The sequence below is a fragment of the Stigmatopora argus genome, chromosome 19 (genome assembly GCF_051989625.1).
Source record: "Stigmatopora argus isolate UIUO_Sarg chromosome 19, RoL_Sarg_1.0, whole genome shotgun sequence".
Lineage (NCBI taxonomy): Eukaryota > Metazoa > Chordata > Actinopteri > Syngnathiformes > Syngnathidae > Stigmatopora > Stigmatopora argus.
This window is the reverse complement of record NC_135405.1, coordinates 13,662,858-13,689,948: the sequence shown is the minus strand read 5'-3', so window position 1 is coordinate 13,689,948 and position 27,091 is coordinate 13,662,858. Positions and strand designations below refer to the sequence as shown.

Below are 27,091 nucleotides of genomic sequence, written 5' to 3'. Positions count from 1 at the left end.
GAAAAAAACAACAGCCCTGAAATATGTTACTCAGAAAAACTGGAGGAAAATTATTACTTGATTATTATGTCTTGATTCATATTTTTTTCTGACATTTAACAATGCACTTCCATCCAAAAATGCAGCTTTGTAGGAGCGGAAATTGTGTCACTACTGTGTCAAAACACCCGCAGATTGTCCCTCTGGAAAGTACCCTCGATTGACCTCATCTTAGCCTGTCATAGTAGAATGTCAAATCGAATGAAGGTCTTCGCCGGCCACGTGGATGGTAAACAAGCCAAAAGGCACAGTATGGACGGCTGTACAGAGTGACGTCATTTGGGCGCGTCCGCGCTCCACCGCACCTCCGAGCGTGGACCAATCAGCGACCAGAGCGGCTTCTCCAGAATGCAGATGGCCGCTGATATATAGCAGCTGATGCAACACCGGCTTCAGATAACACCTCGAGCGTCACAGCGCGTCACGACAAGCCTCCGACAAAGCACCACAACCTCCGGACTGTGTACATTTGCGGCAAGTACTACTTACATTTCTCCTCTAATGTTTTTAATTAGTAGTTCAATGAAATAATGAAGAATACTTCCGCTTTGAACCGTGCTTTTTGGGGGAACTAGCTTGTTTCGAAACTCATGGCTAGGGTCACGAAATGTATTTCTAAATCGAGTTTAGAACCATAGTAGTTCTTGGTGATTTAAAACTCATGTATGTTTTTTTTTAAGTATTGTTTTTTTTTTAAATAATTCTTATTGCCGTCTCTTTGGATAACCACAAGCTAATAGGCTAAAGCTGCCTTCAAGTGGTGTCATAATAAAGGGAAATAGCAGTTGTTCAGTCGAAAATTGCAAAATAACGTCGCTTCATGACGTATTTTTATTGAATAAGAATTGACTTTGGTTAGGCCATTTTCAGAGGAGAAATAATAAATCAAACTCAAATGAAGTGTCATAAGGACGTGGACATGACGTACTCTGAAATACCGGTTATCAAATCCCTAAAAAAGCCCAACATTTATTTTCTTTATTGGGAATATTTGCTTTGTTATAGAAAGTCCTCGCGATAATTTTGTCCGATTTACATTCCCTTGGCGATAATGGGCAAGTAGTTTACATTTAATATTAATACTTTGAACTCCTATTTTGTGTGCATAATTGTTTAAAAAAAATAGTAAGTGGTAATAGTCCCCTTTCCTAGAGCACCTGAAGGCAGCATAGTCACCGCCAGAAACTATTTCCGGCTTCACTCTCGACATTTTTAATAGTTACGTTTCGAATCTCGTTCATAACAACCCGGAATAGTATAAAACATCTTTCCGTGACGTTTCTGTCGCCCATCCCGCTTGTGCTTGTTATACAAACCGATATTTTGGCATAACAAAGCGGCGCACATGGCCGGAGGGGGCGGTGAGGAGCATTCTCTTCAAACGGCCTCAAGCGGACTTCGTCACCCCATCCAACTCGTCATTTGTCTTTTATATTAAAAATAAACTTTTGCTACACGAGAAAAAAAACATTGCGTGGTAGTTTTCGCAGGAAAAGCGAGTAAAAACGCCCTCGATCGCTGATTGGCTGCCGCTGAAGGCAGGGCAGTTCGGTATAAATATTTGTCAAGTGCGTCTCCTCTTTCCTTCTTTTCGAGCTGCACAACATTGACGGTGAGTGTTGATGTTTTGTGACATTGACGGCGATAGACGTCCAATGCAAAATTTGGATTGGGAAGGGTCGCTCCCAGCCGCTCCTAATCCGAATGGACTGGACGTGTATCGTCGTCAATGGAAGTCAATGTTAGTTTATGAAATGGTCATCTAGTCGTTTGAACTGTAGTGTTTTGTTTCATGGGTTTAAATGTTGTGAGTGGCCGTAGGCCAAAGTTAGGGCGTGGTAAATGAAAATTAGCACATTTGAAAGTAACTATGGTTTAAATATAAACAAAGAGTTTGCTATGTTCTAACTATTATTGAACAAAATATTATGAAAATTGAAAAGACTGAAATCTTGAATTTGACGGATTGCAAATGTTTCCGTAATTAGAAACGAACTCCGATAATCATGTTGAAAATATATACCTTCTCGGTGTGGCCGAATTTTAACATTACACAGCATTATGGTTTGAAGTATCAATGTAAAATAGGTAGAAACACTGCCTACGTGTCCTCCCGTCTTGCCAGCTTTATTTTTTTTGCGGCTGCGCCTTGTTTACCTCTGCCCCCCCTTAGTTTGACAGCCGTAGACGTCACTATATTTGCATTTGGAAAAAGTGGCAATGCAGGATGGTGCTCCTCAACAGAGGCTTTATTGACGCAAACTATGAATGTTCCCTTCACAGGCATCAAGCATGGTGGTCTTCAGAACCCTCAGCAAGGCGGTCAAGCAGGCGGCGTTGGCGGCCGGCCCCGCTCAGGCTTGCGGATGCCGGTCCTTGGTGGCGGCCGTCCGCGGCATCAGTTTCTCGCCTCGCCAGGTGACATCGGACGCCAGCTTTCACTCGGTGTCCTTCTCCGAGACGGACCACCCCAAAGTGCTCATCACGGGTGAGTTCAAAGCAAGAAGATCACGTTTGTCGCCACCGCAGAGAGTATAAATGTAGCATTTAATGACAGAGTGCGACTGGAAGTTTCCAAAGGAGCAAGTCTGACTTCTTCTGCTCAAGTATTGTAATTACAGACAGCAGTTATGTAGTCACGTAAGACTTTCTGGCACGTTCCGTCCGGGTCTTCCGGCTGGTGCGGCAATCCAGCGCGACTTTAATATGAACAGATTCAAATTTATATCAAATTTAGTGGGTGTGGGTGAATTGGAACGAAAATGAAAGTGATACGTGTGGATTGAGTCAAACTAGAGTGACTTTGTAAAAAGAGATGAGGTTACTGGGATCGAGTCTGGCACGGAGGGTCCAGACAAAAGACCCTATCCCCGCCCCCTCTTAACTTGCAAGCTACTCCATTCAGCGTCCACTAACAATGGTTGCTTGTGTCAATTGCAGGTGGCCTTGGACAACTCGGGGTGGGACTCGCCAAACTATTGAGGTAACCTTCTTCGCCGTTTGGTTTTTTTTTTTTCGAGCTCGTGTGTAAGCCTAGGGATGTCAAACTCAGTCGGGTTAAGGCGGGGGAGGGCAAAGCGGTCGTGGGAGGCCGCTGTGGGTGAGAGCTTTTTGTTCGGCAGACAATTAGACCAGCGGGGGTTGGGCTGAAACAAGGAGCACCTGACTGACATCAACTGATTGGACTTGCAGGACACCCGATTTGTGCAAAGCGTTTCCCTTTAGAAGTTTCGAACAAGAGTGTCAGACTTGGGTTGGTTCGCGGGCCGCTTTAATATCAACTTGATTTCACGTGGGCCGGACCATTTTAGATATAATATTTAGATTTTTTAAATAAATGGATTAAAAGCCCTGAATATTCAGTTTTTATAGTAAAAAAAAATCTTTATTTTAGCTTTTTTATATATATTTTTAGATTTTACAAAATGATTTTTGAACTAAAAACAGAAAAAAATGGATTAAAAAATCAAAATTATTGGTTTAAAAGGGGGGAAAATCAGGAAATTTAATATACTATTCATTTTAATTTGATCCTAAAACTGAAAGTCGGCACTCATCATTTACTTTCCCGGGCCACACAAAATGATGCGTCGGGCCAGATTTGGCCCCCGGGCCGCCACTTTGACACATTTGCTTTAGAGGTTGGAATGAAAACCTGCACCAACCGCAGGCGGCACACAGTGGAATGGTTAGGGTGTGCCAAGTCAATCTAATGTGGGCCGGACCATTTTATTTTTGGCACAAAACATTCAGATAAACATCTACAGCTGGACATCTATCATTGTTAATGCGTTCATTTTAGAGGACTTAAAGCAAATTGCGTGTCATTTCCTATTGGTTTTGAGGGACTTTCCTATTCTGACTTTTGGGCAGGTGACAACTTCTGGTGAACAAAAAAACGAGTGTTTATTGTACAGTATGATTGAGCAACCAAGTGGGTTAGGCTCATTTTGTTTGTGCGTCAGTAACGGACACGGGTGCTTTCATGTTTGTTTAGTGAGTGGGCTAGCACGCCCGTTGTTTGATTAGCAAGTTAGCGTGTCGGTTGAGTAACCCGACGTTGCGCTCTTACAGGAAACGCTTCGGGAAGAACAACGTGATTCTGTCCGACATCAGGAAACCCACCAGCAACGTTTTCCACAGCGGTAAGTGCGTACCACTGGTCGTTCATCCCGTTCGCCTTCAATTCTTCTTCTTCTGCCTTTGTCAACATCTTTTATGGCGCCCCCTACAGGGCCCTTCATCTACTCTGACATTTTGGACTACAAGAACCTGCGGGAGATTGTGGTGAACAACCGAATCACTTGGTTGGTCCACTACAGCGCGCTTCTCAGCGCCGTGGGCGAGGCTAACGTGGCGCTGGCCCGATCCGTCAATATCACCGGTGAGCGAACGTGCTGGCAATTTTGGATTTCATTTTTCATTTTTATTCCTTTTTCCTTTTGGCTGACGTCTTGCTTCTCTCGCTCAGGGCTCCACAACATCCTGGACATCGCGGCGGAGCACGGCCTGCGTCTCTTCGTCCCCAGCACCATCGGCGCCTTCGGACCCACGTCCCCGCGCGACCCCACGCCCGACCTGTGCGTGCAGAGGCCCCGCACCATCTACGGCGTCTCCAAAGTCCATGCCGAACTCATGGGAGAAGTAAGAGGAATGGGGAGGGGACCTCGTTTGACAAAAATACTGGAAAAAATTTGACTGGCAACCTGGTATAAATGAGTGCAACTCACCGGCGGCCATATTTGAACAGAAAACGTGACTGAAACTTCTGATTGGGGGAGAAATTATATTGGATTGGAAAACTTTATTCATCCCGTATTCGGGAAATTTCGTTGTCACAGTAGCAAGAGGGTGAGGATGCAGAAATAGGAAAGGCATTTTAGACATAAATAGATAGGTAATAAGTAACTTAATAAATAAATACATGAATAAATACAAATAAATACAAAAAAAAACAAATTGAAGTCAAACATATTTCTACTTGCAATGTGTCACAGTAGCAAGAGGGTGAGGATGCAGCAATAGGAAAGGCATTTTAGACATAAATAGATAGGTAATTAAGTAAGTTAATAAATAAATACATGGATAAATACAAAAAAAACAAATTGAGGTCAAACATATTTCTACTTGCAATGTGTCACAGTAGCAAGAGGGTGAGGATGCAGCAATAGGAAAGGCATTTTAGACATAAATAGATGGGTAATAAGTAAGTTAATAAATAAATACATGGATAAATGCAAAAAAACCCACATTGAAGTCAAACATATTTGTACTTGCAACGCTTCTAAATGGCGGCGCTCTCTCTCCCCACCAGTACTACCATCACCGCTACGGCTTGGACTTCCGCTGCCTCCGCTATCCGGGAATCATTTCCGCCGACTCCATGCCAGGCGGCGGCACCACCGGTGAGATTTGATGGCGGCGAATGGCCGGGCATATGAAATCCTCGCCGCATTTGAGACCCATTTTTTGTAACGCCCGTCTCTCTCAGACTACGCCGTCCAGATTTTCCACGACGCCATCAAGACGGGCAAGTTCGAGTGCTTCCTGCGGCCCGACACGCGGCTGCCCATGATGTACATCGACGACTGCCTGCGCGCCACGCTGGAGGTGCTGGAGGCGCCCGCCGACTCGCTGGCCATGCGAACGTACAACATCAACGCCATGAGCTTCTCGCCCGACGAGCTGGCGTGCGAGCTGCGCAAGCACGTGCCCGAATTGGAGGTGTCGTACAACGTGGACCCCGTCCGGCAGGCCATCGGTGAGTCGGCTCCGGCGCCAGGGTCGATTGGACCGTTCGTATGGCAAATGAGATTTTGCAGCGCTAGCTAAAAAAAGAAAAATACGGACGGACTACAAAAAAGTGGCATAACCGTTTCCCGTTTTGTTTCCCAGCCGACTCGTGGCCCATGAATTTCGACGACTCCAACGCCAAGCGCGACTGGGCCTGGAAGCACGACTACGACCTGCCCGAGCTGGTGCAAACGATGCTCAACTACCTGAGCGGCGAGACGCGCATGGCCCACGCCAGCTAGCGCTCGCGCTCGGTTAAGCTAAGACAGCTTTTTTCTTGTTGTTGTTGTACATAGTGTATAGAATGACCAAAGAGGGATGGGGAACCCGGCGCCCCCGTGTAAATAGTTTGCAGTTCCGGGCGGGCGGGACGTATTGTTTTGCCCGCCGCGGGGAAAAAAACAAACCCGTTGTTTTCGCCGCATCGCCGAGGATTGCCTGACTTAGGTTGCAAAATGTCGGGAAGTTTCAAAGCGGGAAATCAACTAGCAACTATAAACAAAAACTACCAAAATCTGGTTATGGCTTTTAGTGTAGTCACTTCACTGCCAACCCTCCTACTGCAAATTGGACATGGTGTCTATTATGGATTAGAACGTTAACTTTTAGCGTTAAAGCGGCTAACTCTTAGCGTTTAAGTGGCAAACTTTAACGTTACAGCAGTCAACTTTTAACATTTAAATGGCTAACGTTCAGTGTTTAAGCGGCTTTGGAATAAAATATGGGTTCTGTCTGGTTAAATAAAGGTTAATTAACTTAAATGTTAGAGCATTTAACTCTTAAATGGATAACTTTTAGCATCTAAGCACCTAACTCTTAGCGGTTAAGCGGCTAAACTTTCATGTTACAGCAGTTAACTCTTAACATTTAAATTGATCATTTTGGCGTTTAAGCCGCTAACTATTAGCTAATTACTAATTTTTAGCATTTAAGCAGCTAAACTTTCATATTACAGCAGTTAACGTTTAACATTTAAGTGGCTAACTTGTAAGGTCTGAGGTGCTAACTTGTAATGCGTTGGTACCTAACCTCCAACGTTAAAAGCGCATAATTATCTCAAAATATTCCTGTAAATTTACCGGAAATGTCCCGACTTTTGCAACCTTTCTCTAAACTGGAGTAAATCAAGGATTGTTTACAATTCCAATGTCGGTGCCTTTGGACGGATGCTAAAATTTTATAATGTTAAAATTGAATCCAGGGGGTTTGGGGAGCAATTCTTTTCAATATATTCCACCACATAATTTATTCTTTCTATCGGTGTCCTTTGACAGCTTTTCTTTTTTTAGTTGATGTATTTTTATTTTCTAGGGATGATGTGGAAATACGAGGTGTAGTTTAGTTTTTCTAGGAAAAAAAAGGGTTCTTTTTCTGCTGTTACAATTGCGTTGATAATAAACCACTTTTTCTGCATACTTGCTTTACTTCTTTTGTAACTTGGCCTTATTTTTTTGATGTTTTTTTTTCCCCATAACAGGCGAGGACTTGTCGCGCCAAGGTTTGCATGCGGCGCTATTTTGACTTTGTGGCAGTTGGCAACCTTGGCGTTATGTAATCGGCCATTTTGAATTGACTCGGGCGGATGGGAGCGCGTGCGAAACGGGAATACGTCGCCAAAGAATGCCGACGGGCCCGCTCCAAAAGCGATGACTCGCTAAATGGCGGCTTGGCGGTGTCGGCTCGCGGGGGCGGGGCTTGTTTTTGACAAAAGGAACTCGCTGAACCTTGAAAGGTTTTTACAAAGGTGGCTTCGCCGGGGTTTAGGGAGCGCGCCGTCATTGCTTTAGGCCCGTTTTGAATTGTTCTGAGGCGGAATGACGGGATAATCCTGCTGTGCTGGCCACAAATCAAATGAAAAGGAAAGAAATATGCGCCGTTTGCCTCACTTTGTTTTGCTCCAAATTGTCATGTTAAAACGGGAAATTGTTTTCAATTGAAGTTAAAACAGACACTTGTCACATTTGCATGTTAACAGTTTAAAGTTGTGACAAAACTTAAAGCTAATGTCAAATTTCTTAGGCTATAAAACGTGAACAACTTTAACATATATTTTTGTAACAATTTAGTGACTAATTTGAACAAGGATGAATGACAAGGAATTCAGAAAAGTCACTTTTAGCCTAAAATGCAAATTTCAATCAAAACTAAAATCGTGAAAATGGTAGTTTAAATATACCAAATTTCATAACCGACCACAACCATAATGGAAAAAAATATGACTAGTAGTCAAAACAAAAATGGTGCCCGAGTTGTTTTCCTAAAATGCAAATTTAAATCAAAACTAAACTCGTGAAAATGGCAGTTTAAATATACCAAATTTCATAACAGACCACAACCTTAATGGAAAAAAAATGACTAGTAGTCAAAACAAAAATGGCGCTCGAGTTGTTTTCCTTATTGCAAAGTTCCATAACGTGACATGAACTCATCCATTTTTTTCAATCACGAAGGTCAACCAATGATGGTCGGTGGGCGTCGCCACGGCAACAGGTCTCGGGCACACAATGTTACGGAGCTCTGGCGGGCTTCCCGCCCGCCGCGCTCCCCCGTGCCGCCGTCTCGTCTCCCCCTTCGCCGCGCTGTGGGAATATGATAACGGCCCTCCCATTGGCTGACGGGAGGCAAGCCTGCGAGTTACATAAGAAGCCTCAAAAGGAAGGGCCAGGCCTCCCCAAAAAATGGGGGTGGCCTTTGTTGCTGTCTGAGAACCACGAGGGCGCCGCGCTCACCCCTCTGTTTCTCAGAAAAGCCAAAGACACACGAGTATGCTTTTAATTTGGATTCGTCAAGTTGAACTCACTCACATTCGATAAAGTTCACTCCGGTTCAAGTAGTTAAAGTTGCGATGAATCTGTGATAATGAGTTCAATAGTATTTAGCAGACTTATTTTAACTACTGAAGTATTAATCGATATGAACTAACAATAACATGTCGCCATAATAAACTTTCCTGGGCCACCACCTTTCCTCTTTTACGAACCGACTTGGCATTCTCCGCAGAAGATAAAGAATACACGACTTCAAGCGTATCCTTTTCTTCTCAAAATGAAGGACGGCGATGATGGCCAAAAGTACCGACGGAGCGACATTCCTGATCATTAAAACGGGACAAAGCGGTCGCTCGACTCACTTCAAAAAGTCGAGTACTTTCTCACCGACTATGTGCCAAGTGTGACGCAACAATTCGGTGTCAATCGGCCTGCATTTTTTTTTTTGTGCAATGTCACCACACTACAAAAAGTTCAACTCATTCCCATACGATGTATCATAACGAGAGCGTGTCAAGGCCATGTTGTTGTCATTGTTTTGACTCAAGAAAGTAAAATATGTTGCACCAAAATGGACACTGACTGATTGGCCTTGTAAGTCTGAAAATGACATTTTTTACTGTCAGTTACATAATGTGGCTCCTCGAAGTTTAAACGTTTTAAAGTTTTTTGGCTACGATGCAACATAGTACATGGAGTACTTAGGAAAATGTGCTGAAACTGTTACAATCTTTTTTTAATTTATTTCAAAGTAATACATAATAGTTTGGGAATTGGTTGGCGTTGATTAATGACAAATGTCCCGAATTTTCAAAGTAACAAGCAGCATATGTGACAAAATAAGCAAGAAAGGGCGTTTGAGTGTAGTATTGAACGTTTATCATTCTCGGGTGAACGCTCCCTCTGCTGGTCGATTTATAAAACAGCAATCATTCAGCATGAGGTTGATTTAAGAGTGCCTTTTCTTTTTGCGTGACATAAGACACCTTGAATTGAGTTATTTTATTTTCATTATACATGTATAATGAGATTTATTTGTTTTATATATTATGTAGATATAATATTTGTTTTAGTTTTATGTTAACGTTACCTGAAGCTACCGTGATATTTACGTCAGGCAAAGTAGGAATCCTACACCGGAAATATCACTAGGACCCCTTAGGATGTCCACTCTCGCCGAAAGTAAGAAAAATCATATCATATTTATGTTATTTTTTCCTCATATATGTCCGAAATGATCTACTTTAACAACTCGTAAAGCGTTTGTGTCTTCGTAAAAGTTAACGCCACCCCAATAATTGCTCTTCATTGTTGGGAAAAAAGTAAAAACATCCAGTAGCTAGCAATAGCTTTAGCATGTTCTGTCATCGTCGACACGTGTGCTGTCTATTAAGTTACCGCTTTGGCGTTACATAAAACACAATTCTTACTTATTTTCACTACAACGTAGCATGGTATTTGCTTATTTTTGATATATGTTGATATGAATTATATTGGGATATGTTTTTAAATATAAAGGAAGCAGGCAGTGTATATAAACACTAGGAAAAGTAGCTGATTTAAGGCCCGTGATTAGCCCAAAATATCCCAGCTGCAGATGAACTAGATTTATAAAAGTACATGTTTATTTATTTCATAATTGATTCTGAGCGAATTCTGCCATATGTCAGCCCGTAGAAAACAAAAGTGGTCGTTGGATCCTCGGAACTCTGCTTGGAGCAATGACGAGTCCAAGTTTGGGCAGAAGATGCTGGAACGCATGGGCTGGTCCAAAGGCAAGGTACGATATATTGCGGTCGCTGCCTTCCTTCCCACTCCAAATCAATTGGACCCTATCACCCTCAGTGGCAGACAATGAGTGTCTCTTAACTGACTTTTCTATGGCGGTAGAATCATGCATAAATGCTGGTTTGCTATTCCATCTCATTGAGAAAGTAAATCATTTTATTGTACAAATACAAAACGCAGCCATCAAACTAAAGTGTGTATTTTGGTCTCTGTGGGACCATCTTGGTAGGTGCTACATTCCTAGCAATGTCCATTTTTTGACATTAAAAATAAAGTCCTTCCTAGCTTAAATCGATTCTTAAAAGCACCTGGTATTTTTTTTTCTTTCACTGACGATGCTAGACGTCCAATCCATTTGATGTGGGAGGTTGGCAGCGAATTCATCCATGCTTGTATTTAGGGCCTGGGCAGAAGTGAGCAAGGAGAAGTCAACCCCATCAAAGTCAAAGTGAAAAATGATCATTACGGCCTCGGAACTAATGGCAACTACGAGGTGAGTTCATTTTAAAGCCATTAAACGGCAGACCGGCGTTTGTCTTGGGTTGTCATCCTCATCCTCCTTTTTTTCTTCAGGATAACTGGATCGCACACCAGGACGATTTCAACGACTTACTCGCTCAGCTCAACGACTGCCACGGCAACGCTGGTAATCCATGCAAACATTTTGGGACTGTTTCGTAAAATATTATAACATTTTTAAGTCACCGTGATTTATTTTGATTCTTGTTTCAAGTCAACATTTAAGTTTCAGATGCGTGCGTGCTCCAATTCAGGGAAAGAAACAAATCTTTTATTTTTGCTTGCATAGAAAATGAAAATGCTTCAAAAAGCACCAGTCAAGAAATAATTAGAAATCAAATTCTGCTACAATTCCTGTCATGTCCTACCAGTTTTCGCCACAAGAGGGTGCTGCAGTAAAGCCCAGGATTCATGTAGAACTGCACATTTGGAAACGTTAAAAAACAAAATATATTTGTCTAATTTTTAATTAATTTGTTATTATTTTTTTAATTACAGGACGCAACAATTCGGTGTCAATCGGCTTCATGGATTCATGTAGAACTGCACATTTAGAAACGTTAAAAAACAAAATATATTTGTTTAATTTTTAATTTATTTGTTATTATTTTTTTAATTACAAGACGCAACAATTCGGTGTCAATCGGCCTGCATTTTTTTTTATTTTTGTGCAATGTCACCACACTACACCACATTAATAACTTGTATTTTTTTTATTTTTTAGAAAGCCAACCAGAGGAACAGAAAAGCTTCAGCCTGGAAGAGAAATCCAAGTCATCCAAAAAGCGAGTCCATTACATGAAATTTGCAAAAGGTGCGTTCTCAAACTCTACTTTTTTTTTTCCCCCTCACTTAAAAATGACTGTCATTTATCCTCCTCCGTTCTATTACGAACGTCAAAATTTGATGCCGGGACGCGCCCCCTTTTTTATTTTGGCTTTCGCCTCAGACGCCCATCACGTCTCCGTCGGCCCGTACGAGGTCACCGGGCCCGGTTGCCGCCAGGGCAGGTGTTTTTATTTTATTATTTATTTATTTAGTTGGGAGGGATATCAGGAAGCCGTCTCAGCAGCGATAGGCACGAGAAGGAACTCGCGGTTAGGGATGACTGGACAGCAAAATGACTAAGCGCTTAGTCGTATTTCATCAACGGGCCACGTAACGTTTGCACCTGGCTCGCCTTTGACCCACTTAAATGGTTGCTGCCAGTAAATGTCCAATCCATTTGAAGTGGGAGGGCCGGCAGCGAATGAAGCGCTTTCGTTGGACGTCGGTGAGTTAATATGGGAACTCAAAGAAATAATCAGTTTTCGATACTGAATTAACATTTGTTATAAAGAATTAACTTGCGTATGAGGTAAGACTGTTGTTAGGTAATATAGATTAATAATTCTTTTGTGACCGTCAATGTTTCAATCATTCGCTGTACGCCAAACGGATTAGACGTCAATCCCCGTCAATGGCAAGCGAGGCGTTAATATAGATTATTTATATAAAGTGTCCTAATTACTACTTTTGACTTCATTTTAAAATCTTCTGCTCCGAGTTTATTACGAGTTTAAGTGCCATTTTCATTTGGTAATTTACTGTAAAGCAAAAAATAAACAAACAAATGCGGATTGATAGTTTTCCTATAAAATATCCGTTTTTAGTCTCGCAAGTCTGACTATTTTTCGCAACCCTACAAACATAGCACCACTCCAGAAGTATGACCAAAAAAAAAAGAATACAAATCTTGCGTTTGCTAGCAAAAAGCGCTACACGTGTGACCACATGCTAGCCGCATTTCCCATGATGAGCCTTCCGTTCCTTTGACAGAGTATGCCGTCAAATCAGGTGCTTCCTTTTTCTTTTTCCTTTTTTTTTCTCGACGTCTAGCAGCAGCTGGAGAAGGTCTCCACTCTTACAAAAAATCCCCGGGGGGTCTCCCACGGATGATGACAGGTCGGGGGGTACGAACACGTCCCGGGGCAAAGACAATGAAGCGAACGAATCAACAGCAAATAGACGTTCGCATTCATCACGGTTCAAAACTCAAGAGGAAGCTATTGTTAGAGGCACTTATCGCCGGGTGACAGAGATGGACGTCTGCTAGCCAAACGGCCGCGCGTATTCGCCGCGTATTCCCCGCGTATTTCGCCCATTTTGTCCCAGCCGCGTAAATGGAAGCGCCAGATGCCGCGTACAGGCAAACAGGAAGCGGGAAGAATGACGCCGACGTGTTCCCATGAACGACTTGAGCACCCGTGCCGGTTTCCGCCGCAAATGACTCAGCGGCCGTCACAAACGGCGATAGAGCCAAGGTTGCCAATGACCTCATGCTAAGATTTTTTTTTTTTTCCAAGCTCGAAAATATTTATCCGTTTTGTTTTGTTCAACGATAATGACCACCAATAAGGAAACCGCGAAAGTCATGGTTAATTTTCAAGTAGTGGGTTAGCCTTCCTGTCCATTTTGGCGCCCTTCCAGTACATTCTGGCGTATTCCGAAGGCGCTTGTTGTACATTTTGATGGCTTCCTTCTCATTGGAGGCCATTTTTGCGCACGGTTTTACGCCGACGGGTCGTGTCCTGTTGACTTGGGAGCATTTCCGGGTCGCCTTCTGTTGATTTTGGGTCACTTTCCGATGATTTCCAAGCATTCCTCAGTCACTTCCCTCCCTTTTCACTCGCGTCCTGTTCATTTTGGGGAAAGTTACATCTTTATTTTTGGGTTAAAAATAATGACTGCTAATGGCAAAACAGTCCGTCAATGAAATAAAAAAGGGGATTTTTTTTAAACAGGTACTGTTTACTTGCGATTGAATTAAACATGGTAATAATAGCAAAATAAGTCATTAGCATATTTTTAAATGTACCGCAATATTCATGAAATAATACATGTTAATCGCGATTAAATGAAACATGGTAATAATAGCAAAATAAGTCATTAGCATATTTTTAAATGTACCGCAATATTCATGAAATAATACATGTTAATCGTGATTAAATGAAACATGGTAATAATAGCAAAATAAGTCATTAGCATATTTTTAAATGTACCGCAATATTGATGAAATGATACATGTTAATCGCGATTAAATGAAACATGGTAATAATAGCAAAATAAGTCATTAGCATATTTGTAAATGGACCACAATATTCATGAAATAATACATGTTAATCACGATTAAATGACACATGGTAATAATAGCAAAATAAGTCATTAGCATATTTTTAAATGTACTGCAATATTCATGAAATAATATACGTATGGCAAAGCAGCAAATCCGCGACCCGCTGGGTCCAGGTCACCACGACCTCGCCGTTGACCTTCTTCAGAAGTCAGGAGCGAATCCCGTCGGGCCCCCCTAACGAGCTTTGCCGCTCGAAATCTCCGCTGCCGCACGCACTTGGCCGCCACCCAATCGGGGCGGGGCCACGGCGACCGTTCGGGGAAGGCACGCGAGCGAGTACGTCCAGTTTGGCATCCGGGCGACGTGACTCCTCGTTCCCGTACGCTAACCGCCGTCACGTGACCCACCTAAAATAATCACGATACACGTGGAGGCGCTCGCCGAATATTCCCCTTTGTTGCCGGGCAGGACCTGTCGTCCCGGTAATTAAATCTCTATCAAAAATCCCTAAACATTCAGTTTTTTATAAATCTAAAACATTTTTCTTAGTAAGGGAAAACGTTTTTTTAAGCATTTGTTTTTCATTTCAAAAGGAAACAAAATATTTCTATTATGTTCAATATCAAAGTGGAAAACAGAAAATATTTTGATATATTTATTTTTAGATTTTACAAAATGCTTTTTGAACTAAAAACACCACATTGGAATGATTGATTTAAAGAGGAAAAATCAGGTTATATAATATACATTTATAATCATTTGAATTTGATTCTCGGGCCCCCCAAAATAATTTGGCGGGCCCGATTTGGCCCCCGTGCCGCCGCTTTGACCCCTCTGCTCTCTGCCAACCCGAATGTTAAACCTGTCTTTTACTGGAAGGCTCTTTAAATCTTCCCAACTCCCTCCCCACTTTTTACCTGCCTATTTATTCATTTCTGTTGTATTTTATCGACTTCCTGTTGGCGCCGACGCTATCTGCCGTGATTGATGGCGTTTGTTTGTCCTTTTGTTTGCGAGCGCTCCAAAACGCCGGCTGACTTAAAAATCTCTGCCGCTTGGTGACAGCGACACCCCCTAAAACGCCCGCCCCCCCACACTTTCTAATTGCTACCTCCGCGTAGCCGCCGTATCGTCGAATTAAAAACAAAAACAAACAAAAGCCGACCGGCGTAGCGATATTTCGCAACAACGCGGCGAAAGGAAAATGTCAGCTTTTTATCCCGCCCGCGATAATTTGCACTTTGACCCGGCGCCCGTATTTTTTGACGGCTCCTTCCTTCCCCGAAAGCCGACCGGACCCGTTTTTTTAAAAATATTTTTGCCGCCCGTCTCGCGCCATATTTGTTATTTTAAATGGCTCTCTGGCTTGCTTCTGGAAGGGGGCGCGGGGCGATAGAGCCAGCCGCTAGGCTAGGGCAATAAATAACCAAATGTTATCAGAGGCGCGCCGAAGGAAGAGGATGCAGCTGTACGAACAGGACTCGGGACCGAGCGTGCGGGTCTTTGAGGTCCTTCAAGTGGGAGTGCGGACGGAGGGGGGCGTGGCCACCCGCTTTATTTTTCTTTCTTTGCCGACGGGAGGAAAATGCGAGATGTCTGGATTTTTAGAACGCCGCTTTGGGAAGATCAGAGGTGCGGATAGTGTCGTGTCATAACGGGGGGAGAAAAAATTGGGTAGGCTCCAGCACCCCCGGCGACCCAGGACCGAAAATGAATGAATATTGGGTGTTTTTTTTTCCACGATTTAATCCATTTTAAATGGTTTGGGGATAAAGGATAGTCTGTATTTTTTAAGTCTTTCAACTGAACTGCCACAAATGCTAAATGTATCAAGTAGTGCCACAACCTAAAACTATCCAGTATGAGCAAAGGCGTTAAGTAAGTACAAAAAAAATGACTAAAAATGGAACAAATGCAGGTGAAAATGAGAAAAATCATAAAATAAAAGGGAGGACGGAATCTGTAAACACCACCTTATTATAGTTTCCCCCAAAAAATCTTAAAACTAAACATTTTCTTGTCCATGTTTATGTTTTAAATCGACTCCAATATATCAATTCTCTGCTATTTTCATGCATTTGAGTTGGAGGTAACTTGCCTAGCCGAAATTATAAAGACTTTTCATACTTGTATTTGACAGAATTCCCCTCAATAAATGGTGGGATTCTATTCTTGATATTTTGATTTCATTTCATTTTTTTTTCTTCTTCCAGGAAAGGACCTGTCCTCCCGAAGCGCAACGGACCTCAACTGCATCTTCGGCAAAAGAGCGAAAGCTGGCGCGGCGCACTCCGAGCAGGTAGGACCCCCGGACGCAAAAGCGTCATGGCGGTGCTCGCTCGCTCGGTAGTCATTACCAGCGGCGCCCGTGGCGTTTGCTGCGCTAAGCGTTTGGGATTAGCCCGCTCGCGGCGTGCGGCTTTTAACGGGGCCAAATCCACTTAAAGGATTTGCACTCCCAACCGCCGACACGTCGCCGGACGCCATCGCGCTTCTCTTCGGGCGAGAATCGGCAAAAAATAAAAAAAATGTATGCGTTTGCAAAAAAAAGTTGAGTTTGTCGGCAATCCCATTTAGCACCATCCAACCGTTTTAGGGCCAGCCAATGAATCCTGAAAGTAAGTAAATGATAGATTCTGTCCAAAAATGACATCACCGATTCCACGGCAACAAATCTTGAGATGAATCCGAATTTTACTCCTCGTTAAAAACAATACTTGGATGGTAAAAAAAATCAATTTCTACTTCAAATCAGTTACGCTGAAACGTGATCGTGCGCAAAAAATGATTGACTAATCATCAATCAATAATGATGGGCAAGTGACTTTATTATTAAAAAATAAAAATATATATAGTCAAAATGCCTCAATTATTCAACCCTATTTTGATACATATATTTTGAGCAGTGCATTTTGTCCTTAGATAAAAAAACGTATGTATTATATATATATTTTTTATACTAGATCAATACCATTGAAATAGGCAGTGACATATAATCAATTATTAGCGGCTGCCAAGGTCCAAATAAATTATGTATTCCTGGCAATGGCAGTCAGTATAAATAAGTTAAAGGGAGCAGTATGGCAATGCTTTGAGTTTGACTGCTTAGGGTTGATACTAAATATAGCAATGGTTTCAATTGTTGTTTATATTAGTCATGGGATCGATTGAAATCAAATATTTCACTATATGTGGCATATCATAGCAGAAATAAATACAATTCTTCACTCTGAAATAAAGCAAAGAATAGGAGGAAAAGAAAAAAAAAACACCTTTAAATGAGACTAAAATGTTTTTGTGGAGGATATACATTTTTTAACATTCAAAAAAAGGGGGGGGCAGGTTACAATTGGCCAAAGTATTGGCTTGCATAAAAGCCAAAGCAGAAGCAACCTCGCTCAACACGTTTTTTTTCTCTCTCTCCACCGCCACCTTTGTTAGTTTATCTCCGCCGTTTGTCTGGGAGAAATTGGCATGGGGAATTTCCCAAAATGCAGCGGGAGAATGAAACAAAACCCTCGCAGGTGAGCCCCACAATGGCCGCCGCTCGCTCGCTCCCCGGCCCATTACCCTGGGAAACGCGCCGCGCCGTTCGCTCCCTAATCGTTCCGTTATGGCTTGTTATTTTTTTTTCAGCCGGGAGGGACGCACGCCATTGACCGTGCGGGGGGGGGGTGCTGGGGGCTTAGACCCAATTACAATGAACCCCTGCGAGGCCTCGCCAGGCAGCATCGTTGCCGTATTTACATTTCAAATAACCTGTTTTTTTTTTTTGGACTACAAGTGGCGCACGAGTATCGCTCGCAGCTGCCAAAGAATGCACAATGAAGAGTTAGAAAAAAACAAAAACAAAAAAACATATGTTGCACTAGAGTATGAGTCACTTTTTTTTTAATTTACCAGAAAGCATAAACAAACATTTGACCTTAAAGTAGGTCCGTCCATCCCTTGATGTCACATAGCAACAGTTTTTTTTTGGATGTTACAATTTAAAGAGTTTTGAAATCTATTATTTGGCGATAACTAGGCAATTTTATTCATGGAATGGAATCTTTTTGTCATTGTGCAAGTATAATTTAAAGCTTACATAAACAACAAGAAACTGATAAATAATCAATAAATAAAAATAACTGAAAAATCAATAAGTAGTCAACACAAGTGACTTTTCGTAAATTTAAAGCTTACACAAACAACAAGAAACTGATAAATAATCAATAAATAAAAATAAATAAATAATCAATAAATAAGTAGTCAACATAAGTGACATTTTTCGTAAACTGTCATTATTGCAGCGATGATAGCAGATTTAAAAAAAACATTTGTATAAAATAAAAAAAGCACGCCATTTCCCCCCAAAAATTCCACAATTGGCACCTTTTCATGATTCAATAACTACAAATAAAATGTTTTTGGCTATTTCCAATCTTCCCTAACCGGGAGTAAAATTTGCATTCTTTTTTTCCGCCCCAAAAATCCGAAACCTAAAACAAACTTGATAGCTTAAACTAAGAAAAACGAACAGGCACACACGTTTTTTGGGGGTGGGGAAAAAAACGATCCGCCTAACATAACACGTGATTAAAAGCGAGACTCGGAGTCCGGAAAATAGGTCCATTTTCCCGTGGTTATGGCGCATCTGCATCCACGCGGAGAGACGGCGGGGAATCTGGGCGGGCTTCTCGGCTCGCGCTCCCCTCCCCTCTCCTCCCCCCTCCTCCTCCCCCGTCTTCCCTTCCGCCCCGGCGAATCTCGGCGCGCTGGCCGCCGCCGGGCGCTTTTTCCTTCCTCTGCGGCGATGTGCTTCCTGCCGGCCTCTTATCGCCGCTCGCAACGCTCTCCCCGAAACGGGCGCCCGCTCGCCTTCATCAAAGGGACGGACGACGGCCGGCTGGGACAAACCTACCTGAGATTCGGGGACATTTATTTTTTTAGGCATTGGCGTCCAATCACGTGGCAGTAAAAGTCTTGAAATGACTTGATCGCCAGTAGACGTCCAAATTTATTTAAAATTGGGAAGCTGGCCACTTCCAATGGATCTGACAATCGAAATGATAGATTCATGTTTTTATTTGCCCTTTAAAAGGTACTCCTTCAAATACAATGACGTTAAAACAACACATTTAAAAAACAACAAATTTAAAAATAAGATGCTCATTGGGGTTTAATACTAGAAACGTATTTTTCATTACGAAACCAATAAATACATTAAAATTCTTTAAACTGAGCTTTTAACGGCCCCTCGGAATAAAAAAATAAATAATAGAATTTGAAATAGACATATTTATATAATACATAATAGAATTTGAAATAGACATATTTATATAATACATAAATGCACTGCTCAAAATGTATGCATCAATAGAAGCTTGAATAATTCTTCCATTTCTACTTGGGGGAAAAAAAATTAAAATATTAAAGTGAAGTCACTTGCCCATCGTTATTGATCAACGATGGTCCATCGTTATTGCAAATAATTTGAAGATAGCGCTCCAATTTTCGCCAACGCCGCGACTAAAGCGCCCTCCCGTTGGCCCGTCGACTCGATTCCACCTTTCCACCGAGCCGGCGCTTTTAAAAAATGACTAACTTTAGTTGATGTATGAACCGTGGGGGAGTCGATTTATCAGCGGGCCCGTGGCGCCGGCGCCGGGGGCCCGCTCGGGTCCCTCAAGTCGCCGTCCGCCGCGCTCCCCTTTGACTGATTAATTAGCCAATGGCGGGACATTTTTCACCGGGGCGCTTTATTTCAGCTAATGCCGGGCTTTTCCGGGCCGACCCGGCCCGACCGGAGCCCCGTCGCCGGCCCCCCGACCCGAGATAAATGGGGCCTCCCTCCCTCCCGCCGGCGCCTCCTCTAACCAAAGCCCCCGAGGAGGTCCGGGGCGAACCGGCCGAGGGCCGCGGGACGGACCGGGGACCGCCGAGGGGGCTTCCTCTCCGAAGCGGACGGGACGCACGCCGGCCGGCTTTTTGATACCTCGCCGGCCCGTCGTTTGTCACGCGGCCGGTAATTGAGTCGAGGCGGGGAACGGCGAGGGGGCGGGGCCTCGCGTGGGAAGGGTGATGGATGGCGCGGGGGCGCCGACGGACAGATGCGACGCTAACGTTTCGATTGCTCGGGGGGTAGGCTTCTTCGGTCGTCCGATTCTTTTGGATTGGTCGCCTGGCTGAAGGAGCTGACGAGAAAATAAAATCCAAAATCAAATAAAAGTAGGCTAATAAAGTTCCTTAATCGCCACCTGCGACATGCCCTTTAAATGTGATGATGTATTGGCTCTTGAGTTAAACAAAGAACCAAAATGGCTGTTCTAACCTGGCCAAAGAACCAAAATGGTGGTTTTAGCGTGGCCACTAGTCCAGATTGTTAGTTAGCCAAACTGGTGGCAAAGTTTTCCCAGACATTTGAAATTGCTTCAGAGATGATTTAGTCTCTCTGGCTTGAGTCAGACGCTCGGCACGTCGCCCGGCCCTCCCTCTCGGGGTCAATGTGACCCCTGGCCGCCCTCAAGCCGCTCCCACTCTCGCATTCGCGGGGGTCACCCGGGGGCCCCGTCGGGGGGCACCTGTAACGAGGGGGTCTTCCGCGTCGGGGGCGACCACGCCAACCCTTAGGAAAGGTCGCTCAAATGTATTGAGACACGTTAGCCTTAACCCGGATGAGAAAGCGCGCTAAAACTTTAGTCCATCAAACCAGTTCCGTCAAGGTACAACATACTTTAATTAGGACTTATTTTTCTCAGATAAAAAAATAATTGCTCAAAAATGTCAAAATTGCTTTTCTTATTTTTTAGAGCTGACCATAGCTTACTCAAAATTGTTTTGTCATATTGTCATGATTAGATAACTATTAGGCCACGCCCTTCGACTCATTCCCGTCAACCGACGGCCGTTTGAACACGTTTGTTCTTATTTTAAGTGTCGTGAGTAAAAGCGGCTCATTTTTAAAGTGACTTAAGGCATTCAAAAGTTGAACAAAAACAAAACAAAAAACACCAGGCTGTCTTCTTGTTTTGCTCCGTTGCGTGGTTAAACGCGGCGGCGGCGGCGGCACCATGGCAGTCGTCCCATGCTCCGCTGCACCCGCGCAGGGCGTCACGCTTAAAGTCAAGCCCTCCAATTCACTCTCAGATAACATCTAATTGAAGGCTTAACCTTTTGTCCCAAAAAGGGGGGGCTGGGGCTTCACCCTTTAGCGCCAGAACACATCAACACCCCGCCAAACCACCGCTACACGTTTAGCGGCTCGCTTCCTGCCAGCCTCCCCGAGACGTTAAAAAACAAAAAAAAAACATGGTTTCTGTGTCTCTGTTAAGATGCTGCCAGGCTAATTAGCGTCCGCCGAAGCTAAATGGGCAAGCGGCTTGAATAAATGAGCTTTGCCTCATGCATAATGCCATCTTCATTTGTTTGCCCGTGATAAACGGCCTTTTTAGGCCAGCCCATTTATTTTGTCTGGGAAAGGCGCCCTGCCCGGTTGGCTTTGGAGAAACCTTACACAAACTTGCTCTAAATTTTAAACGCTAAAATCGGGAAGTAGTAAGAAATAATGCGCCGATTCGAGGGATTGGGATTGGGATTTCGTTTTCTAATGCAGATTGACCTACCCAAGATGGCCGCCAGCGACGCAAACCACCGTAAAAAAGAGAAACGTCCAATCTATTAGAATTGGAAGGCCGGCAGCGAATAAACGTGTAACAATTTGTGCTCTTTGCAACAATTTGATAGTTAAAAGTTAAAAATAAATAGTTAAAAGTTTGACTTCGGATGACTTCACGAATTTGATCAATTGTTTTGTGAATAATCCCAATTTTTTTAGCTCCTTTCATCCCTCCGTGAGTCATTTTTTTTATTTTTTATTGATGGCAATAGGTGAAAGGTCGTCTTATTTAGCGAGGAGTTCTGCGTCCACTTTTTTTCTTCTTTTCATATTCTGTCCGCCCACATCATCGCCGTGAAGGATGACTTGTCGGATCCCGACGTTCATGTGGGAGAGACAGCTGGCTCATCGGGACCTCCTGATCCATAGACCCCGACTATGGCCAAATTTATTATTGTGGCAGGACAATGCGAGCGCCCCCCACCCCGCTTAATTACGGACCCCTGCCGTTATTGGCGGACATTTATCGGAAAAGCAAAAAAGCAGGAAGTATTGCAAAAAAAGCACTTTCCCATCCTTCCGGGAAATAAAATGTCACATGACTTCATTGGCCCTTAATTGAGACTCCGATGAAGAGTGGCCATAGTTTTCGCGTCTTGATTTAACCCTTTACGGGCCACTCGCTGATTTGGGGTTAGCTATCCCACTTCAAATGGATTTAACGGCGAGTTAACGGTTAACGTGACGGACGGGCCGAGCCCCGGTTCACCGCCTAATCCTATTTTCTCTTACAAAACCATGCTAAATTCCCGTTCGCCGGGAATGGCGCCATCTACGGGCAAACTTGGGCGCCTAACAAACTCCATATTGACAGAAAAACATACTTGAGCAATACGTGGGTCGGCGCGCGTCCTCGTTCCAACTCCAACTGTCGCTCCGGTCGTTTGGAAAGGTTGGCGCGCCGGCCGACTGGCTAGCGGTCGGCCTCGTTAGTGGCGAGAGCCTTCCCGGCCGGACCCCTGGCGGCCTCTTGAGCGCCACCCCCCACCTGGGGAGAGGGCGGCGGGCGCAGGAAAGGCCGAGGGCCAGCCGGGCCGCTCCTCCGCCGAAGGAGCCTTATCTCGGCCTTGCACGCGGTGCCACGCTCAGCGCATCCTTTTCCTGGCCTGAGAGAAGAAGGAGAAGGAGGAGAAGGAGAAGGAAAAGGAGGGGGAGTGGCAAAACAAGTGTGCCTTCCACTAACCTTTTCCACCACTTGGCTTCTGTGCCGACCAATTTGCGCTTAGCACGACCCACTTCCATGACAATTGACCGGCTAGATGACCAGAATGCTTGCACACTGACCATTTTCCCCAAAGTACCCCCGCTTGGCCTTCAAAAACGATAAGATAAATAACTGGAAATACAAAATATCGGCGCCATTAAGCATGTACGGAAGGAAAATTGCAAGTCTGTTTTTTTCGGCTCGTCCCAATAACTGGGGGCCAAAGAATCCGCCCTATTTATCTCAACGCGCTAGATTAGGGGTCGGGAACCTTTTTGATGGAAAGAGGCATAAACAATTCATATTTTTTCAATGTTAATCCTTGAGAGCCATGCTCCGAATTTAAAAGTCAACATACATGAAAATGTGCGCCTTTTTTTAGTCACTTCACCACTTTTAAAGTACAAAAAGTCTCTGAATTATTTTGACAACATTGTTACGTTGTTGCTAATCACTGAGTATCAATGAGAAAATCCATACAAAAGAGTGTAATAGAAAAAAAAAATGATTATAAGGCGCTGGGGTAGTGTCAATGCCATAATAGCAACGTAACGCTCCTATTCCTGCACTTTCTCACCAGCAGTTTCCATAGTTTACCTCACAGGTTAGTGGAGCGCCATATGCAGCCATCAAAAGAGCCATATATGGCTCCCGAGCCATAGGTTCCCTACCCCTGCGCTAAATGGTCAATAGCTTCCCCACGGGGACTCCATGGTGCCGTCTTCCGATACATTGCTTGACAAGGTTAAAATAACCGGCGGTTCGACACTATTAAAGTTGAACCAGAAAGTTTCCTCCGTTTTGCCAAACTTTGGGGGAGAAAAAATCCATAGCGGCGCAACAAGCTTTCGCTAGCTGACAGCGCGTAAACTGGGATTTGGGGGGGGGAAGAAAGGATGACCGGAGGTGGCTTTACAAGTAACTGTGAAATGACCGCCCCGCTTCGGATGGGAGCACAAAGGCGAGGCCAGTGTGGCAAAGTTGGCTTGGCCCCGGGGAGCGCCATTAAAAAATAGTGTTGACAGCGGTGGCAAGTTACTTGGAAACGTCTTTTTGATAATCCAGTTTCCCACTTTGACCCGTCGGACGGCTTTCCGCTAACCCGTAATTAAGCCGCCCACCGTCTCGCTAGCAACAGACGAGAGCGGAATAGAACAAACGCCAATTGGAAACGGGTAACCTAAGATTAGATTGGCGTGGAATCCAAATGCGCCCTTATTTCACCATGGTGATTAGAAAAATGCCGTGTCATTATAGATGGGGATTTTTTTATTTATTTTTAAAATGCACTGTGAAATTGGAGTCGTTTTTTTTGGTCTATTTTAGTTTCTGGATCTCTTTATTTACTTGTGAAACCTGTCACCAAAATATGTGAGATCTCAGATTAAAATCTCAAAGTGAAAAGTCAACTTGATCACATGATGCAAAAGTCATGTTCATGTGTTCAACTTATCCTGATAAAATATGAAACAGAATTCATCATTCACTTTATTTTTTTTCTTCTTTTTGTCATATTCAGCAATTCAATCATTATTATAGTTTTTTTCTTTTAAACGCTAGCTATTGTGCCGCCTTATTTTGTCCCCAGGGCTCGTCTTTAAATGCACGCGACGCACGCCGTGTCGGCGGCTCATCCGTTAACTTGCCCGTCCTCATCGGCGTCCGGGGTCCCGGGGCTCTCATCTCCGTGTAAAGTAAGGGGGGGCATTGGGGGGTCTGGGGGCTGGGCCGCGTTTTTCAATTTCCGGGTAAAGGGGCGCCCCGGCGGCGGCCGCATTGTTTCGCGGCCGATTCTTCGGCGCAAATCGTTCCGCATTGAGTAGGCCGTTGAGAAAATGGAGATAAATGACGCCGGTTGACAAATGGAGCTGGCGCAAAGATGTCTTTTAATATAGGCTTTGATTTAAAGGGGCCCTTGTGTGTGTTGTTTTTATTTTTTTTATTTGATGATTAATCACCATCTGTTTTTCCTTTAAGTCGATGCATCGGCTCTTAGAAATCACACAATTTAAATCGAATTCAGACTATTTTGCAGCTATCTAAATGTACAATTGCATTTTTAGTAGATGTTTTACTCCTTTTGGATTCATTGCAAAAATTCTAATCTGATTCCGATGAACTACAAGTCGATGTGATTTTTATTTTGGGAAATAAATATTTCCTTGCCTTTCCATTTTACTCTTTTATTTCATCAGGAAAATCAGTATAAAATGTTATTTTCTACTTTTTTTGCATTTCCTGTTTTTAAATCTTAAAAAAAAAATAAAATAAAACAAATATTTACTGAGCGCTAATTGTAAAAGAATTCAAAAACATTTTTAAAAATAAATGCGGTCAGTTTTTTTGTATTTCTGTTTACATTTTGAATGATTTTTCAAATTTATTTGTGTCTTTTCCAGGAAGAAGGCAGCCCACATTCCCATGGCAACGGCGCCGAGACTCCGCCCCCGCCTTCCACAACGATGACCAGCAGCCTCACCATGAACCAGTACTTTGCGCAAAGGATGGCCAGGCTGAAGACGGCCACCGCCGCCACTGCCGCCACCGCCGCCGCCCCCCAGGACTCGTCGGAAGAACCCCCCAAAAAGAAAGCCAAGAAAAAGAAACGGGCAGAAAAAGAAGACGACGACGACGACGACGAAGAAGAAGGTGAGTGTTCCAAAAAGAAGAAACGGGCCGCCGAAAATGACTACGAGGAGAACCGAGCGCCCTCAAAAAAGAAGAAAATGAAGCGGAAAAACAAAATGGCGGTGGAAAGCGAAGCGCTACTACTTGAAAATAATAGCGGCGAGGAGGCGGAGCTTATCTTGCCCAAAAAGTCCAAAAAAAAGAAGGCACAGTAAAAGCGTAAATGTCAACGTTTTGACCGTTGTGGGTGAATTAACGACGTAGTTTATCATTTTTTTTTAGTCCGACCGGTCGGTTAAAGCAATTAGAAAGTTGTGGGCGTGGCCACAGGAGTAATTACCCCTGGCTGCTTTTTGCCTTTTTCAAACAAGCCATTCCACCAATTGCAAAATAATAATAATAATAATAATAATGAAGCGCTCCGCTAGCGACCGCTCGCAAGTTCCTAAGAAAAATCAGAGCGGTCGCCAGCCAATCGCAGCCCGCGACAAATACCGGTTTGGCGCTTTGTGCCAAACGGTGACGTCCCGAGCCGCTTTGACGGTAACATGGAAATGGGCCGGCACGCCGCACACACACACACGAAAAACGTGTTTGACGGCGGCGGCGGCGGCGGTCGCCTTTGTGACTCAATTGAGAAGAAATCGAAAAAGAACAAATGGGAATGGTTTATGGTATCAAGGAAATGCCTTCTGTTTTGGAAAGAATTCCTTTTAAGGTGTTCACAAATGATTCACGCAAACGGCAGTTAACATAAATTGGAAAACGCCAAAAAAATGGACTACAATACATGAAATGAAAGTCTCCTTTTTAGGCAAATCATGATTAGCATGTGTGGATTTGGATACGCCAAAAAGTCCCACCCCCCAAAAAATGATTGGTGTACATGCAATCTGTAAAATGTTTTTTTTATTTTATTTTATAGACCAATTATTTCCTGAAATAGTTTTTGTATTCTAATGCCAATTCCTGACATTTAGAAGACTATCCTGTTTATTTTGGAAGCTTGTAGAAAAATAAATTCAACTTGACTTTTTCCATCTATAGTGCTCATTTTTTTAGGACCAAATGAACATTTCACGGGACTAAACTTTTCCTTCAAAAAATAGCGACAACTTTGTGTCTCCAAATCGTGAGTAAAATGGTATTTATTTTTGCCTAATTTCTAACCATTGACCAAAACCCAATGCTCATTTTTCTCCCATTTCTGTGACCTCATAACTCTAGTCATTTTTCATCCAAATATCAAGATCGTTCGACTTCCGCCATTTTGCTTTTTGTCTTCCTCCATTGAAAGTTGTCGAGTCGTTTTTGTGTGGGGCCGGCGGACGGCGGACGGAGCAAAAACAATGGCGTCCGAGTGGCTAATGAAATTTCATGCTGAATTTGACTCATGTTGGCATTGTTTTTTTTCCCTTTGAAGAAGCCACGTTATTGTTTGACGGCGGGGGACTTGCGTAACGCCGCCATCGCCGCCGCCGCGTCGTCGACTCAGAGTCCAAATCGCCGCGTCCCAGGGAAATGGGAGGCGATCCGTCACCGACGCGACACGCTCGCGGGGGGTACAATCTGGGGTGGCC

At 43.6% G+C, this 27,091-nt stretch overlaps 2 protein-coding genes across 3 annotated transcripts; both read left to right on the top strand.

Moving 5' to 3' along the window:
* The first annotated feature begins 355 nt into the window (after positions 1–355).
* On the top strand, positions 356–7,245 carry tdh (L-threonine dehydrogenase). Of its 2 annotated transcripts, none has more exons than XM_077586842.1 (9): positions 356–513; positions 2,323–2,527; positions 2,980–3,022; positions 4,114–4,184; positions 4,274–4,423; positions 4,511–4,683; positions 5,354–5,444; positions 5,531–5,800; positions 5,935–7,245. In XM_077586842.1, the coding sequence occupies exons 1-9, from the start codon at positions 418–420 to the stop codon at positions 6,072–6,074; spliced, it is 1,239 nt and encodes a 412-aa protein (XP_077442968.1). In that variant the 5' UTR covers positions 356–417; the 3' UTR covers positions 6,075–7,245. The 2 variants fall into 2 exon arrangements, with proteins under 2 accessions (XP_077442968.1, XP_077442969.1); XM_077586843.1 differs by lacking the exon at positions 356–513 and adding an exon at positions 1,410–1,651.
* Positions 7,246–9,570: 2,325 nt separating this feature from the next.
* On the top strand, positions 9,571–26,547 carry pinx1 (PIN2 (TERF1) interacting telomerase inhibitor 1). The gene is made up of 7 exons (XM_077586845.1): positions 9,571–9,782; positions 10,271–10,380; positions 10,789–10,881; positions 10,962–11,034; positions 11,632–11,721; positions 16,236–16,321; positions 25,283–26,547. Exons 1-7 carry the CDS (start codon positions 9,764–9,766, stop codon positions 25,724–25,726), a joined length of 915 nt encoding a protein of 304 aa, XP_077442971.1. The 5' UTR covers positions 9,571–9,763; the 3' UTR covers positions 25,727–26,547.
* The last annotated feature ends 544 nt before the right edge of the window (positions 26,548–27,091 follow it).

Coding starts and splice junctions, on each gene's coding strand:
- tdh (XM_077586842.1), top strand. CDS start 418: ATGCAACACCGGCTTCAGATAACACCTCGAGCGTCACAGCGCGTCACG. Junction 4,424..4,510: donor CCGATCCGTCAATATCACCG/GTGAGCGAACGT, acceptor TCTCTCGCTCAG/GGCTCCACAACATCCTGGAC. Junction 5,801..5,934: donor CCCCGTCCGGCAGGCCATCG/GTGAGTCGGCTC, acceptor TTTGTTTCCCAG/CCGACTCGTGGCCCATGAAT.
- pinx1 (XM_077586845.1), top strand. Junction 10,381..10,788: donor TGGGCTGGTCCAAAGGCAAG/GTACGATATATT, acceptor GCTTGTATTTAG/GGCCTGGGCAGAAGTGAGCA. Junction 11,035..11,631: donor CGACTGCCACGGCAACGCTG/GTAATCCATGCA, acceptor TTTATTTTTTAG/AAAGCCAACCAGAGGAACAG.